This window comes from Impatiens glandulifera, chromosome 5 (assembly GCF_907164915.1).
Source record: "Impatiens glandulifera chromosome 5, dImpGla2.1, whole genome shotgun sequence".
In the NCBI taxonomy this organism is placed as follows: Eukaryota; Viridiplantae; Streptophyta; class Magnoliopsida; order Ericales; family Balsaminaceae; genus Impatiens; species Impatiens glandulifera.
In genome coordinates, this window is record NC_061866.1 from 46,377,329 (window position 1) to 46,393,041 (window position 15,713).

At 31.5% G+C, this 15,713-nt stretch overlaps 2 protein-coding genes and 1 non-coding gene across 3 annotated transcripts; 1 reads left to right on the forward strand and 2 right to left on the reverse strand.

Annotated features, from left to right (window-relative positions):
• Positions 1 to 2,260: 2,260 nt before the first annotated feature.
• On the reverse strand, positions 2,261 to 2,449 carry LOC124940868. Its single transcript, XR_007099591.1, has one exon. It is a non-coding gene; the product is annotated as a U2 spliceosomal RNA (small nuclear RNA).
• Positions 2,450 to 2,787: 338 nt separating this feature from the next.
• On the reverse strand, positions 2,788 to 3,758 carry LOC124940425 (syntaxin-124-like). The gene has a single exon (XM_047480942.1). It carries the CDS (start codon positions 3,756 to 3,758, stop codon positions 2,832 to 2,834), a length of 927 nt encoding a protein of 308 aa, XP_047336898.1. The 3' UTR covers positions 2,788 to 2,831.
• Positions 3,759 to 12,301: 8,543 nt separating this feature from the next.
• On the forward strand, positions 12,302 to 15,011 carry LOC124939997 (external alternative NAD(P)H-ubiquinone oxidoreductase B2, mitochondrial-like). Its single transcript, XM_047480472.1, has 10 exons — positions 12,302 to 12,435; positions 12,507 to 12,780; positions 12,872 to 13,078; positions 13,156 to 13,406; positions 13,490 to 13,709; positions 13,789 to 13,893; positions 13,987 to 14,253; positions 14,325 to 14,446; positions 14,684 to 14,803; positions 14,886 to 15,011. Exons 1-10 carry the CDS (start codon positions 12,347 to 12,349, stop codon positions 14,971 to 14,973), a joined length of 1,743 nt encoding a protein of 580 aa, XP_047336428.1. The 5' UTR covers positions 12,302 to 12,346; the 3' UTR covers positions 14,974 to 15,011.
• Positions 15,012 to 15,713: the final 702 nt, after the last annotated feature.

Sequence of the window (15,713 nt, forward strand, 5' to 3'; positions counted from 1 at the left end):
ATATTTTCAACTAACAACAATGTTTTAATGCTCTAAACACATTTTCAGTGGCACTCTAACTCTGATAATGCAATATTTACTCGACAAGTTACATTTTGTATAATGTGTGATAAGAGATGTATTTTTGCAATTTAATTTTTGTTTCTCAACATATTTTACAATATTTAATTTTATTTATTTATCACGATACTAAGCATGAAGTATGCTTTAGTATAAAATGTGTACACTTTGTCTAGTAATGAATATACATTATAGAATGCAAGTAACAAGTACAAGCATCAACAATGTTATACACATGTCTAGAGGTGAGCAAATTAGTAAAATCAATCCGTTTTGTCCGATCCGTATTAAATCCAAACTAAGTTTATCCAATCTGTAATCCAAACCATTTTACTAATTAATACGGATCGGATACGGATTGGATTGAAAATGGTTTGGATAATCCAAACTAAAAAATATTTATATATATCAGCTTGAAATTAGTCAACAATTTTTTTTTTAATTTTTTAAAAAAAAAATCAATTTTTTTTATTATTATTAAATTTGAATCTGAAAAAAATAATAAAAATAATAATAAAAAATAAAATAAAAATAAAAATAAATATAGTTGTCAAGTGATAATAATTAAAATATATATTATATTGAGATAAAATTTAATTTAAAGAAAATTAATTAAAAAAAATATTTTTATTTAGATAGTTTGGATAATTTGGATAATCCTAATCCAATCCGATTTAATTCAATCCGATCTCAATCCGATTCGATCTAAGTCCAATCCGAAATATCAATCCGATTTAGTATTTAGGATTCGGATTGGATTGGATTTCGGATTAAATCACTCAATGCTTTCTCGTTTATCCCGAGCTAGGAGCTCTGGTTTCTTTCGAACCAAAAGACTCTGAAGTCGCAGGCAAGAGGTCCTAGATAAAACAAATCCGCATCAACAGACGCATAAGCTTGATTACGAAGGTGTAGGAAGAAAATAAGTTCTTCTGATACCAGGGATGTGCTTTTGCTTTAGCTCTAAAATCTCCTTGCCTCAGAAAAAAGAATACTTTCTTTCAGACAGAAGTGAGGAAATCTCACCATCTTCAAGTTCGGTAGCTATTTCTTTCTATATACGTCATTTCGTTCGCCTAGGTAGTGTAAGCTGCCTTTAGCGGGAGCCGGTAGTCAAGGAAGAGAATACCCCGTTTTTCAGGGCTTCTTCGACGAAAAAAAACTTCTCTCTTTATTTTTGCAAAAAAAGGACAAGGTCGGATCGGATAGGGCTGCCTAGTATGACTAAGCCAGAGCTCCCGCTCGCTGCCAGACCAGAGCAGGAGCTACCTACCAAAATAGAGTGCTGGGCAGCTATCCTTCAACGCAAGCGAAAGGGACTTTCCACTTCCTTACAGGTTCTATTTCTTCAACCAAACCAGACCACTTCCATTGATTGATTTCCCGCTTCGGTTCGGAAAGATTAGTCAGTATTTTCTTATGATGACTTGGTCGAGAGAGTACGATACATCGGTGTAAAAGTCAAAGATTGAGTTTCATCTGTGAGGTTGGTTATAGTAAGGGCTCGCTTTTCGCACGTACTCACCTTTTTCAGCTCCCTTGCCTTTCTAATCGGCATCTTTAGCTCGTTTCACTGTCATAATGGGATAGATTCACTACACTGGCCCGGGATTTCAAATCATCTCACAGCCTCTTCAATTTTTTTTAAATTTCATAGATCATTTGTGTTTTTTTTATTAACCTCTCTTTGAATTTGAAAAATAAAATAAAAAATGAGCAATTATTCTCTTTGTACCTTCTCTGATTTATTTTCACAACTTTTTGGCGATTCTCACGTTGTGAATTTGGTATTTCTTTTTAATTTGGATTCAAAATTCAAGAACTAAAACCTGCATACAATCTATAATTGAATCCCAATTTGAGTTTTGCATATAGACATTTGGATGTAATATATGTCAGCTCAAGTAATTTTCAGGTGAATTGTTTGTAATCAAGATCATTCCCCAACAGTTTCAATTTTGCACGTGGAGATGATATTTATTATAATTTTTTGGTGGTGCTTAATCTTGCTATTGTATTGAATTTCAATAGTGCACATATTATGTATCGGGCTTGAACAAATGAAAGCAAAGGACAGGATTCTCGTAAACAGATTTATTAATAATCAATTAAAAGTAAAAGATAAAGATTATATAAAATATTTAATTGCTATTTCAAATTATACAATGTACAAAGGTTAATAAACATTGGACTCAAATTGGTGGGGTGCGCCAGGCCCAAGCAGCAGTGTAACACTTGGACGACACATGAATAACCCCAGTAGCAAGCTACTGTAATGGGCCACTCCCCCTAAAAAAATTAATTTAATATTAGAGGCCCACGTATCAGATATTAAACTGATAAGAACAGATACTACACTTGATCTTAGCCAAAAGGCCGAGAAAGGTATGAGTTTAACATTAGAGGCTGCTCCAATTTATAATCATTCTCCTTCTCATCTCCAGTCTAAACTTCCAATGTGGGACGTGCTTAACTAGCAAGATGCAAATCAAGTTTATTACCCGTTCTCTTAATAATACATAATTAACACCGTTTTCAAATAAGATATCGTGAATAATAAAACAATTCTTCTATGGTAATTACATTTGATGAAGATATCAGATTTGTCCATTAAATATAAAGAAAAAAAACCCACAACAAGAACAACAAGCAACATGCATCTTCAAGATTCTCTTGAAGAAGATATAAAAACTAGTGGCTCTAAACAAAAGCACTTGTCGAAAGCTTGGACATTCTTCTTGGGGAAATAGACAGATCAATGGGAGTACTCACTACAGTTTGATGATCATAAGATTAACCAAAATAGGGAAAAGGATTAGTAAAATCAAACAAATTCCCAGAATAACCGCAATACAAGTCCATTTCCTCGAGCTTTTCTGATACTCCCTGGCCTCAACCAGCTGCTCTGTCCCTCTTCTAACGAACGAGCTTGCGTGTTGCACATGGCTCTCGATATCGTTAAGCTGTTGGCCTTGTGCCTCCACAAGAGCCGCCATATCAAGAAAAACCTGATGTAACTCAATCAAATTCTTCTCTATATCCTTAACCGCATCATGCCTTTCCTGAATCTCAGAAATTGTATCCAAAATCTGCCCTCTCCCTTGTTCCTGAATCGCCTTCTGAAGAAAACTCTCGCTCTCACCATTCGATATCAAGTCATCCACTAGATCATCGCTCGGCTTTTCACCCGTTATGGTAAAATATCTCCTCTCTATCGTTTCCTTGTACTCTGCCTGCATTTTGCTTCTCAGGGCCTGAAACTCGTCCATCATTACCTTCAGCTTTTTTCCTAGCCCACTCACAACCGATATCCTGGTACGGTCCGCCGACGAACCTGGTCCGCACCCTGGTAGGCTGCGATGTGCGACGTTGGATTTCTCCAGGGCCTCAAGTTTGCCTTTAATGAGTTTGACTCGTTTAAGGACTTGGGAAACGTTGGCGTCCATTTGGGACCGGAGCTGTTTGACGGTTTTGGCATTGTGGGCTGTTTTTGTTTCTTCGTTTGATTCTTGAAGTTTCTTGTAGAGAGTCTCGACCTCTTTCATGTCATCTTGGACTTTGTCTACATCTTCAAAGAATTTGTCGAGGTTGATTGTTTCGTTTTCGGTACCCGCACCACCTGCCTCGATATCATCGACATGGACCTGTTTCTTGAGGTCCTGGTATTTCTTGAAGGAACCCGAGAAGAGATCGTTCATCTTTGCTTTGTTTGATCTCAGCCGGGTTTTGGCTGTTTAGGAGAGGTTTTGCTTTACTTGCAGGGATTTGGTATGGGAGAAGGAGAAGGAGAGAAAATGGAGAAATTGAAGGATTGATGAAAAAGATATTACTTAGTGGGATGTCATGTTTTTAAATTTTAGAGGGTTTGTGGTTATTATTATTTGATTATAGCCAATCATAATCAGATTAATCAATTTGAGGCAACTCGCTAAAGCAGGGGAGAATTAGAAGATTTAGACATTCCATGAATAAATTAGATCTTGCTAGCTTGGAGGAGAGAGATTTTCTGATGATAAAGAAAGAGAATAAGATTTGAGTTATTCAGTAACTTGCGGGATCTCTTATTCTTTCAGGAGACGTGGTTCCAATCAAGTTCATGATCATGTCTGTCAGATTAAGAACATGTTCAACACTTGTTTTATTTTATGGGATATTCTAAACAAGTTGGTCTCTCTATATCCGAAGAAACCCCAAAATAGTATTTGAGTACTATTTTTGGGAGAAACGATTTAGGTTTCTTCAGATAATGGCTGTCTTTTGACTTTACTACATCTAATTAGTTATGTATTCTTATAATAGGTTAATAGGGACAACTCTCATTTAAAAAAAAAAAAAAAAATTATGCCACCAAGATGGTTTGATTATTGCAATATATATATTTGAAAAATGTAACTTTTATTAAAAAGAGCGTAATATACGTTTAAACGTTACAAAATAGAAAGAAAAAACAAAACAATAAATAAAAAAGCAACGTAAAATTTTTAAATGCCGATAAAATCGAAAAATTCTCATCCCGTATAGGCTTTTTTTTTCTTCCGGATTGAAGCGAACGCGTGTAACATAAATTCTTTGAGACGCTCGTATCCATAATTTTTTTTTTCGAAATTTTTATATTTCTTTTTTTCAGATTGTCCACCACATGATGAGGGGAATAGTTTTCCAATCGTCCGCGATTTTGTTGCAAGAACTCCATTAAATTAATGACTCAGAAGTCGGCGACTTGTGTTGTGTATCCCATTTAAATTGACGAAGGTTCTGCAAAAAAGTCCACATGTTTTTGACAATGTCACGATGAAGAAAAATATGATCAATGAAATTTTTACTCTTTAAACAAATGTTACATCTGCTAGCAAGATGAAATCATTTTATTTTCCAGTTTGTTAGATGTCAAACTCCTTCATTGATAACTTTTCAACTAAATAACGAGATTTTTTATTTAATTATTTCCACACCTCTTTCCAAGGAAACATGGATGGTGTTATTTAGAGAGACGCATGATAAATATAACTAGTTTTAAAATCGGAAGAGCCGGATAGAGAAACTTATCGTTAGTCTCTTGATCAATCGAAACATTAGTAAGAGCATCTATGAGGAGATCATGTCTCCCCTCCTCTTCGATGAAAAGTCGTCTATTTAAAGGAATTCTCCAAACAATTTGATTAGATGTGAGACAAAAACAGTCTGTCACTTTAACCTCTTTTTTACTAAAGATATCAAAAAATACCGACAAGCGTCTGACAATTTTCCGTTGGGTTGCTACGGATCATTCCATAAATCGATTTTTTACCATTACTGAAATTAATATGATCAATTGAAACTGTTAGGTTTTCTGAGAACAAGAGATGAATTTAGAGAATCAGAATGTATACACGATAATGGAAAATTAGAATAATGTTCCCTATTTATATAATCATAATTTATACAATGATCATTCAATTGTACAAGAATATATGAAATTATACTAAACTTTTTAATTTAACCTATTACAACTCAATGACTAGGCATTACATAAATTATATATAATTCTTACATTCCCTTCTCAAGATGAATATCTTTAAGATTCATCTTGCTTCTAAGATTGAAAAAAGCTTTGAACTCTAAATCCCAAGTTAAGTTGTTTTTAAATGCTTTCAATTCTTCATCCATTGCATTTTGCCAATGTTTGAATTGAGAAGCCTCTTTGTATGTTTGAGGTTATTTAATGGTAAAAATATTACCCAAAAATTCAAGATGTTCATTGTCCTTATAATTAGTGAAGTAAGGAAATGTATTGGATTATAAATTGTTTTCATCTAGTTCATCATGAAAAATATTTGAATCACCATTAGGGCTAGTCAAATGATCATCATGATTGTCTACCATTGATGTATCATTAGACTCCAATATTTATGATTCTTAATCTGAATTAGAAAAAATAAAATCTTCTTTTAAAGAAATTTTGTTTCATTTTTCAGCCCTTTTTTTTATATGGAAAAATATTTTCATGAAAAACTATCTCTCTCGAAACAAAAATGACTTCATTTGCGATATCAAAAACTCTAAACTCTTTTTGTCCTGAAGAATACCCAATAAAAATGCATTTTCTTACTCTCGGTTCAAATTTTGATTTTTGAGGAATATTATTTTTGGCGAAACATAAACAACCAAAAACTCATATTATTTAAATCTGGTTTTATTTTGTACAATTTATCAAATGAACTTTCCCAGTTTAAAACATGTGAAGGTGTTCTATTTATTATATGTGTTGCCATCAGAATTGAAAAAGACCAAAAAATTAAAGGAGCTTTGGTTTGAAACATAAAAGATCGTGCAACTTGTAATAAATGTTGGTATTTACCCTCAACAACCCCATCTTATTGTGGGTATAATGGTAAGACCTTTGATGCAAAATATCATTGTTTTTAAAAATTGTTTGACATTAATGACTTTAAAATTCACTACCATCGTTATTGGAAGGTCTAACGACGCATTCATTCTCAAGGATCCATATTCTAAACATTTTAATTGTTGACTGAAATTATGTTTTAATCATAGCATGAAAATAAATGAATATTTGATAAATATAACTTTTGATTTAATCATGCATGTCCAAGTAAATTTACTAAAATCATCAACAATAATAAGCATATATGGGCAATCAATAAGTGATACTTCTTTATAAGGTTTCCAAATATCCATATGAATTAAATCAAAATATTTATTAGCTTTAGATGAACTAAAATTAAAAGGTAGTCATTTCTGTTTTGAAACTGGATATATATCACAATGAAAGTTTTCTTCTTTATTCAAACCAAAAGCATGCTTAAGTGCAACATCATAAATATGTCAAGGTCTTCTATGTAATAACATGAAATCAGTAGATGTATTATTGACTAAATTTGTATATAGTATGTAGAGGTTATGTCTAAAATATTCTTTGCTTATGATGGTGGAATTTTTAACTTCCTACAATAAATAACCAGTCGAAGAAAATTGGCAAGTAATATTATTTATTTTTGCAAATCTAGACACTGAAATCAGATTATATGTAAAATCTTTTACAAACATAATATCATACAATTTCAGTTTATCTGACAGTCTAACATTTCATAAAAATCTGACATTTTTAGTTGTTCCATCAGGTAAAAATAAAGGAATGCTAGTATTTTTTTTTTAATTTCAGTCATGCAGTTTAAGTTTGTGCAAATGTGGCAACTAGCGTCACTATCTATAATCTAAACATATTTATCTTTATAGATATTATGTACATTTAAACTACATGCATTAGTGAAATTACAAGTGGGATACATACCTTCATAGTAGTTCTCCTTTCCTTTGTCTTTTCTTTTTCCATCTTCAATAAGTCCTTTCATGATTTCTTTAACGACTATAGCAATTTCAGAACTACTGAATTTATCAGAAGATGAGCTCTCTAGTTGTTTTTTACCAAAACAGAATAGAGTATTGGTTGCATTAACAAAAGCTTTAGCTTGTAAGTCATGATTTCCTCTCCACCAATTAGGGTATCTTATTAGTTTAAATCATCCTTCTTGAATGTGGCCTTCAATTTTGCAGTGTGTGCAATATAGTGTTGATGACCCTTTTTCTTTGACATTTTTCTCTTTGTTGTATCCTCCCTTTCTTTTTGTATATCTATCACTGTTTTGTCGCTTTTATCGTTCAAAATAATCTTTTACTGATATAGAAAAACTTTTTGTTTGATCATTCATCAATGATTGAACCTCTTTTTGTCTTTCAATACTTTGTATCATTACATAAGCCCAGTTTAGACTAGGTTTAAGATCCATCAAAAGGATTTGTTGTCTTACATTATCATAGTATTCATTCAATCCCATTAAAAACCATGTTAACTTGTTAGTAGAATATAACTGAATTACAAATTTCGTCATCCTACAACAACATAGTGTTCTTGGATCGCAATCACAGCATGGTAAAGGTTTCAATACTAAAAGTTCATCCCACAGTTTTTTAATTTTCGAATAGTACTTCTCAATAGAAAGTGTACCTTGTCGGAGATTGCTTGTAACTTTCTGAAGATATAAAGCTTGTGGGCCATTACTTTCTTGGTACCTTTCTTTGATATCAATCCATAAATCTCTTGCTGTGGTTGTGGAAGAATAATTTGTTTTGATTTCTTCTGAAATTGTATTCAAGATCCACGATCTTACCAAGCAATCAACATTTCTCCATCTATCGTAGTCGTCTGCTTTTTTTGGCATGCCAAGTGAATCGTCAATAAACCCTAGCTTTGACTTGGCTTCAAGGGCTAACCGAAGACCACTCACTAATAAAAAAAGAGGATAATAGCTAGCTTTATCAGCGATTGATTTGAAAACCAATAGTTATTACCTTGATAATTTCTGGTAATAGCGACTGGTCTTTAAATCAATCGTTATTATATCATATATAATGCCTAAAAACGCGAATATAAGGCGCCAAGTTTTTTCCGCTTTATTTAGTCATAGTACCGATTGGTTTTTATATCAATCGACACCCCATATAATTAACAATCTCTGGTAAGTTTTTCTTATCATTATTTTTATCTCTCTTTTAGTGTTTCATTCCATTTAGGGTTTTATTCATAAACTACTCAAGAGGGTTTCAGAGAATCGATATGAAATGATTTGTCCAAAGACCTCTTTATTGTTTGGAACGGCTTACAACGCTTCATATATCTTTATTTGCTCTTTTTCTATTAGATCAGTACATTTCTCTATTACCTACAAGTTTTTTTTTCAAGAATCTGGTATTTCTTTATTCGTTTCGTAGATGTTCTCTCTTCTTTATCGTTATATATATATCGATTCGACCTATTTGTTATAGATTTGTGTTCATCGAATGTGTTTTTCACTTGAATCGTTCTAGATCTGGGATTCTATTATGTGTTTGTCACTCGAATCCTTGTCTGCGATGGTTAATATTACGCAAATATGTTTTTTATAATTAATCGTTATAGATATGGGAATTCTGATTAAAAATGTTAAGTCTTGGATTGTTTTGAATATGTTTTGACATATATATATGAACATGAGATCTAGATCCTGAAATAAAATCGTATTTGAATATGTAAAGTATGTGTAGTTGTAATATACGATCTGATCTGGTAGATCTTTTATAGGGTTAGTCTTGCATGATAAAGTCACTGTTTGTTGATGTTGACTCTGATGATATAGTTAAAGATATAATTTCGATCCAATGTAGTTTGATCCGTTGAACACTATTGTGCAGATAATTGCTCATGTGTTGTACGAGTTATGAATCGCAAATAGATCATTATCGTGTCTCTTCTTTCCGGACATCTTTATATCTAGTGAATCGGGCGAAAAGTATTTGTTGGATTTTGTTGATGATGAATCCGACAATGAGGATGAAACACTAGATGCATCTACTGCTTGAATATTTTCTTGATCTTCAAGAAGATCCCGCTCTGACACCATAAAATCTGATCAATTGAAACGGTTAGGTTTTTGAGAATAAGAGATGAGTTGAGAAAATCAGAATGTATTCACGATAATGAAAAATTAGAATAATGTTCCTTATTTATATAACCCTAATTTATACAATGATCTTTAAACTGTATAAGAATATATAAAATTATACTAAACTTTTTAATTTAACCTATTACAACTCAATAACCAGGCATTCCTAGCATTACATAAATTATATATAATTCTTACAATTACCAACCGTAAAAATAAAAAGGGGTAGAGTTTCTCTCTTTTTTAGAGATACGGCCCCATAGGCTTTTACCCTTAAATTTTCTCTTATAAAAAAACATTAATTCGTTATCTCGAAATCCGTACTTGACGATGATTACTTTTTCCAAAGACTTGTGTTTCGTTGAGAAATCTCTACCATCATTTACAGATGATCGAAGTGTTGAAAATAGTGAAGTCCTTGATTATGAGTCCGTTATCAACAACATCAAACTTCATTATGTCCCGTCTTACAAAGTGAGTGATTTTAGATTAGTTGGAATTGTACAAAAATAAATTTCTAATGATTGTGTCAATTATGCTGACCATCAATATAGAGATAAGAAAAAAGTAACACAATAAATATTGGAATGGTGGTGAGAGAGTTTTTAATGATTATTGCAATATATATAATATATATTGACTTTTGTTATGTATAATTTTTTTTATAGAATAATTAATAGTGGCATGCATTCTTCTCAAAGTGTGAAATGTTGTAGTCTATATTAGATTTTCCAAAGTAAAAATCATTTGTGTCAACTCACTATTATTGATATATGATTAATTAACTTTTGTGGGGTAATGAAATTTGTGCACCAATTCATTCCCTCTTGTTTCCTTTTATTCCCAGATTATCGTTGATTTTTTTACTAAAATTGTCATAAATTGAAATAGGACATGCTTATATGGGTTCATAGTCATATTAAACTTCCGTCATTTAAAATAAATACAAAGCATTCTTAGGGTCAGTTGAGAATCTCTGTTCTCTTCTAGTACATTATAGCAATGAAAGTCATTGAAGAATAATTTGATTTAGTTTAGTCATGTAAAAGGCTTATTAATTTGAGAAGAACTATAAGATATTGTGAATATTTAGAGATAAAACTAAACTTTTGGGTTTTCACTTTTCACATTGCCTAAACTTTGCATATATATATATATGGAGGTGCTTTTCCACTCCGATCTTACTCCTCACTTATTTCCAAAATTACTTATTTATTCTTACCACATTTATATATTATTTTTCTTCTTTTATATATATATATATATATATATATATATATATATATATATATTAATTCATGAAATTATTTTATTGAAATAAAAGTGATAAAAAATTTAATTAGTGTCTAAATTGGTAAGCACATATTTATCATTTTTAACGTACAAAAACAAAAAATGTGAACAACTCTTTTCAGAATTGATATTTTTTAGCCAATAGATTGTGATCAGATCCTCAAGAAATGGACAGTGCATGCGTCATTCTTATTCTTTCCTTCTGGTTTGAATTGTTATTATAATGTTACATGTTAATTAGGCTGTTATTGTTTTAAATCGCACATTTTTTAGCATTACGATTTTTTACGAGCTATATATATATATAATTTCTCTAATGTGTTAATATTATTAGGAAAAAACATATATAACAGTCATGAATGTCATTAATAAATAATATTATTGTAATATATATTTAATTAATAAATTTAAATTATTATGTTATTTATAATAAAATATATATAATAATTTAATGCACAACAATATATATTGAATTAATAATAATTTAAAATTATTATATTATTTCTTATATATAATTCCTCTTTTGAATTCTCAACAATATATTATATTCAATTTCTATGACATGAAGTAGCATAAAAATGTTATACATACATTCTTATTAATTTGTTCAATATTTTCTTCCCTCAAACACTTTATTGGACAAGATGATTTTATTTTTGTTTTTTTAAGAAAGAAGTCAAATATCTTTAAATATAATAAGTTATATTTTCGAAAGTTATTTAATTTGTCATTAAATATATTATACTTTAATATACTTTATATTATTTTATTTAAAATATCATTAAATACATAGAATATTAAAATAATTTAATGTATAGATTTATATTTATATAAATAATTAATACTTAATTTTTTTTATTTTTTCTATCAAGTTGGATCTAACATTCTATCTTCCTTCCACGTTTTCTTATAATGAATTTCTAATTCATATTCAAGCTATTTTGGTAATCTAATTTCTTTATGTTAGAAAAATAAAATAAATTCATTTTGTTGTTAACTATTTTTTTTTTGTAAATAATAATAATATTTAAAATTTTCACATAATAATAATTTTTTATAAAATTATTCCACTTTTCAACTTTTTACATTATTAAAAGTGGTTGGATGATAATCTGATAGTATTATAAAATAACTTTAAAAAAAGTTTCTTATCTTTTAGATCATGGCATGTTTTCATTGCTTTCATTTTTTATAATAGCAAAAAGAAAATATAAATTATAAAGTATGACAAGTTGAACTTTTTTTTTTTTTTTTTAATTTGATCAAAGTATTTAAATTTTTACTAAAATAGGAAGATATATATTTGATGTCAAAAGAACGCGAACAGGACACGTGATGAATTCTGAAACATGAGCATGCAAATAAAATGGGAAGGAACGGAGCCATTCATTTCTTCATCGTCACCCCCATAATACTCGCATCTCTTACAACCCTAGTTTCTCTCTCTACTGGCTCGTAGAAGTTACAACTTCTCTTTCAATTGACGAAGGAAGATCGTAACTAGGGTTGCAGAAATGAACGGATTTAAGTTTTTCTGGCGGACTTCTAAAGTCATACAAGACCATCCAACTGCATGCATTGCTCTACTTCTCACTACAGCCAGGTTTGGATATCAGATTGCATTACTTAATAAGGATTTGTTTCATTTTCTACTGTTTATGTTTTCTGTGACAGTGGGGGAAGTCTGCTGGCTATATCAGAACATAGACCATTCCAAGTGGCTCATGCTGATGTGGGTCAAGCCGATTCCAAGAAAAAGAAGGTGGTTATACTTGGCACTGGTTGGGGTGGAACGAGTTTCTTGAAAAATTTGAATCATCCTTCTTATGAGGTTCAAGTTATATCCCCTCGAAATTATTTTGCATTTACTCCTTTGTTACCCAGTGTTACTAATGGCACTGTAGAAGCTCGAAGCGTTGTTGAACCTATTCGCAACATTGCCAAAAAGGTAATATATGGTTGTTATTATATGAATCAAAATCGCTGTCTTTTGTTTTTCTTTTGTCATTGATACAGTTTTTTGCATGTCTTTTTGGAAGAAACGATTTGATACACAATTTAGAGAAGCTGAATGCTTGAGGATCGATGCTGCGAACAAAAAGGTTCTTTGTCGATCCAGTCAAGATACTAATTTGGGTGGAGAAGAGAATTTCTCGGTAGATTATGACTACTTGATCATTGCTGTGGGTGCTCGTTCAAATACATTCAACACGCCGGGAGTTGAAGAGAATTGTCACTTTTTAAAGGTAACTTTGATGCTTATGGTGGAGATTTTTAATGGAGTTTATATGAATCTGAAATAGAGAAGAGTTCTTAAGTGCAGGAGGTTGAAGATGCTCAGAGAATCCGCAGGACTGTAATTGATTGTTTCGAGAGGGCATGCATCCCAAGTATTAGTGAAGAAGAGAGGAAGAGACTTCTGCATTTTGTAATTGTTGGTGGGGGACCAACTGGAGTAGAGTTTGCAGCCGAACTTCATGACTTTGTCACTGATGATTTAGCCAGTTTATATCCATCCCTTAAAGATCATGTGAAGATAACACTTCTCGAGGCAGCTGATCACATTCTCAACATGTAAGGATAATGCAATTACCTTTTAGAGGACAACCATTGATAATTGATTATGTGATTTTCACTTGTGTTTTTGGCTTGTGCAGGTTTGACAAACGAATCACAGTTTTTGCTGAACAGAAGTTTCGCAGAGATGGCATTAATCTTAGAACAGGTTCAATGGTTACAAAAGTAACAAACAAGGAAATCACTACAAAAGAAAGAGCAACAGGTGAAATTAACTCTACAAAGTATGGAATGATTGTTTGGTCAACTGGTATTGGAACCCGACCTGTCATTACAAACTTTATGAAGGAAATTGGTCAGGTTTGGTTCTGCTTCTCACCTCTTGTTTCATCAACAGTGATCAGTGAGTAATATTTTCTTTCTTTTCCTTTTATTGAAGGGGAACAGACGTGTTTTAGCAACTGACGAATGGTTGAGGGTGGAAGGAATGGAAAATGTATATGCAGTAGGTGATTGCGCCACTATAAATCAACGCAGCGTAATGGTATGCCTCGATTGTATTTTCCCTCCATAAACTATGATTTGCTGAAGTTTTTAATTCTAATTTGTTATACCAATCATTTTCATTTGTTATCAGGAAGATATTACAGCCATTTTCAGTAAGGCTGACAAGAACAAAACTGGCAAGCTAGCACTTAATGATTTCAAAGATGTCATCAAAGACATCTGTGAGAGGTATCCTCAAGTGGAGATCCATATGAAAGAGAAGCAGCTGAAAGGCTTTACTGCTCTTCTGCAGAACTCTCAATCAAATAGTAAAAATGAAGTTATTGATATTGAATTGTTCAAGAATGCTCTTTCAGAAGTGGATACACAAATGAAAAATCTTCCAGCTACAGCACAGGTCAAATTAATTAACCTCTATGTGAACAATCTTGTTATATGCTGATCAAACACTTCCTTTATGGTTTCCAGGTAGCTTCTCAGCAAGGTGTATATCTTTCCAAGTGCTTCAATCGCATGGAAGAATGTGAAGCGAATCCAGAGGGTCCGTTGAGGTTCAGAGGAACAGGGCGCCATCGGTTCCATCCCTTCAGGTATTAAAAATTGAAGTTAATTAACTGTTATAATAGTCAATCCATGCTAGCTCAAGTGGAAAAGGGTTGATGTTACATTGTTCTGTTCTTTATAAATCATGATTCTAAGATTTGTTTTTTGTTTTGAGAAGTTAATTAACTGTTTCTAATAATCAATCCATAGTAGCTCAAGTGGAAAAGGGTTTGGATTTTAACAGTAAATCTTCTAAAAGTTGATTAACAATAAGATTTTTACAGGTATAAGCATTTGGGACAGTTTGCTCCTTTGGGTGGAGAACAAACTGCAGCACAACTTCCAGGTGATTGGGTTTCAATTGGCTATAGCAGTCAATGGCTCTGGTATTCGGTATATGCAAGGTAAATAAGTTTGATTTTTTTTTTAAATCTCATTGGTAAAATACATTAGTATAATTTATGAATATGAGCAATTTGAATCCAGCAAACAAGTCAGTTGGCGAACTAGGACACTGGTGGTGTCGGACTGGGCAAGACGATTCATCTTTGGAAGAGATTCGAGTCGTATATGATTTGGTCGGACCAAATCAAAGGACCAACTATTTCAGTTCAAGATATGATCCCTTTCATGATTATGGATTTTAAGGACAGAAAATTGTGTGTTTTGGAGATTTAACTAGTTTTTCCTTCTATTCTTGTTTTCATACATACATACAAACATGAAACATCTATGATTCCTTGATCCTTATATATTTATACCATCTCCTTTTCATCTTTTCTAACTTCCTTTCTTTTTGTGTGTGTATCTTTAAATAAATAATCATTTTTCCCTTTATAAATATCTGTGAAGTCAGTCTAATAAACTATGAAGAAATTGTGTTTCTATTATGTAACTCTAAAAATAGATTTATTTTGTTATTAGTTTTTTAATGTGTTTGGTATATAAAATAGGAACCTTTCTATATTGTATTAATATTGAATATATTTGTATATTTTTGTGTACTAATGATATGCAGTAACTAATGATGACTTTTAGTTGTTTTAAATTTATGAGAATTTTGTTTTCATTATATATATTTGATGAAATACGAAGTACCTGTCTGTCTCTTCTATCACTCAAATTCGACTTGCTCAAATTCGACTTGCTCAAATTCGAGTTGCTCAAATTCGAGTTGATATTATAATTTGTTTATAATTGCTTGAGTTAATGTTGATAATTATTTTCTTCTGAGTATATATCAGTTCTAAAAATGTTTTTTCAATAAAAAGTTATTATAATTAATTCCATATAATTCATTTACAGATATTCTCA

Excerpts from the sequence above, each read along its gene's own strand:
- LOC124940425 (XM_047480942.1), bottom strand. The coding sequence starts at position 3,758 with ATGAACGATCTCTTCTCGGGTTCCTTCAAGAAATACCAGGACCTCAAG.
- LOC124939997 (XM_047480472.1), top strand. The coding sequence starts at position 12,347 with ATGAACGGATTTAAGTTTTTCTGGCGGACTTCTAAAGTCATACAAGAC. Across the intron at positions 12,436-12,506 it reads CTACTTCTCACTACAGCCAG|TGGGGGAAGTCTGCTGGCTA; the intron begins GTTTGGATATCA and ends TTTCTGTGACAG. Across the intron at positions 13,407-13,489 it reads GCTGATCACATTCTCAACAT|GTTTGACAAACGAATCACAG; the intron begins GTAAGGATAATG and ends TGGCTTGTGCAG.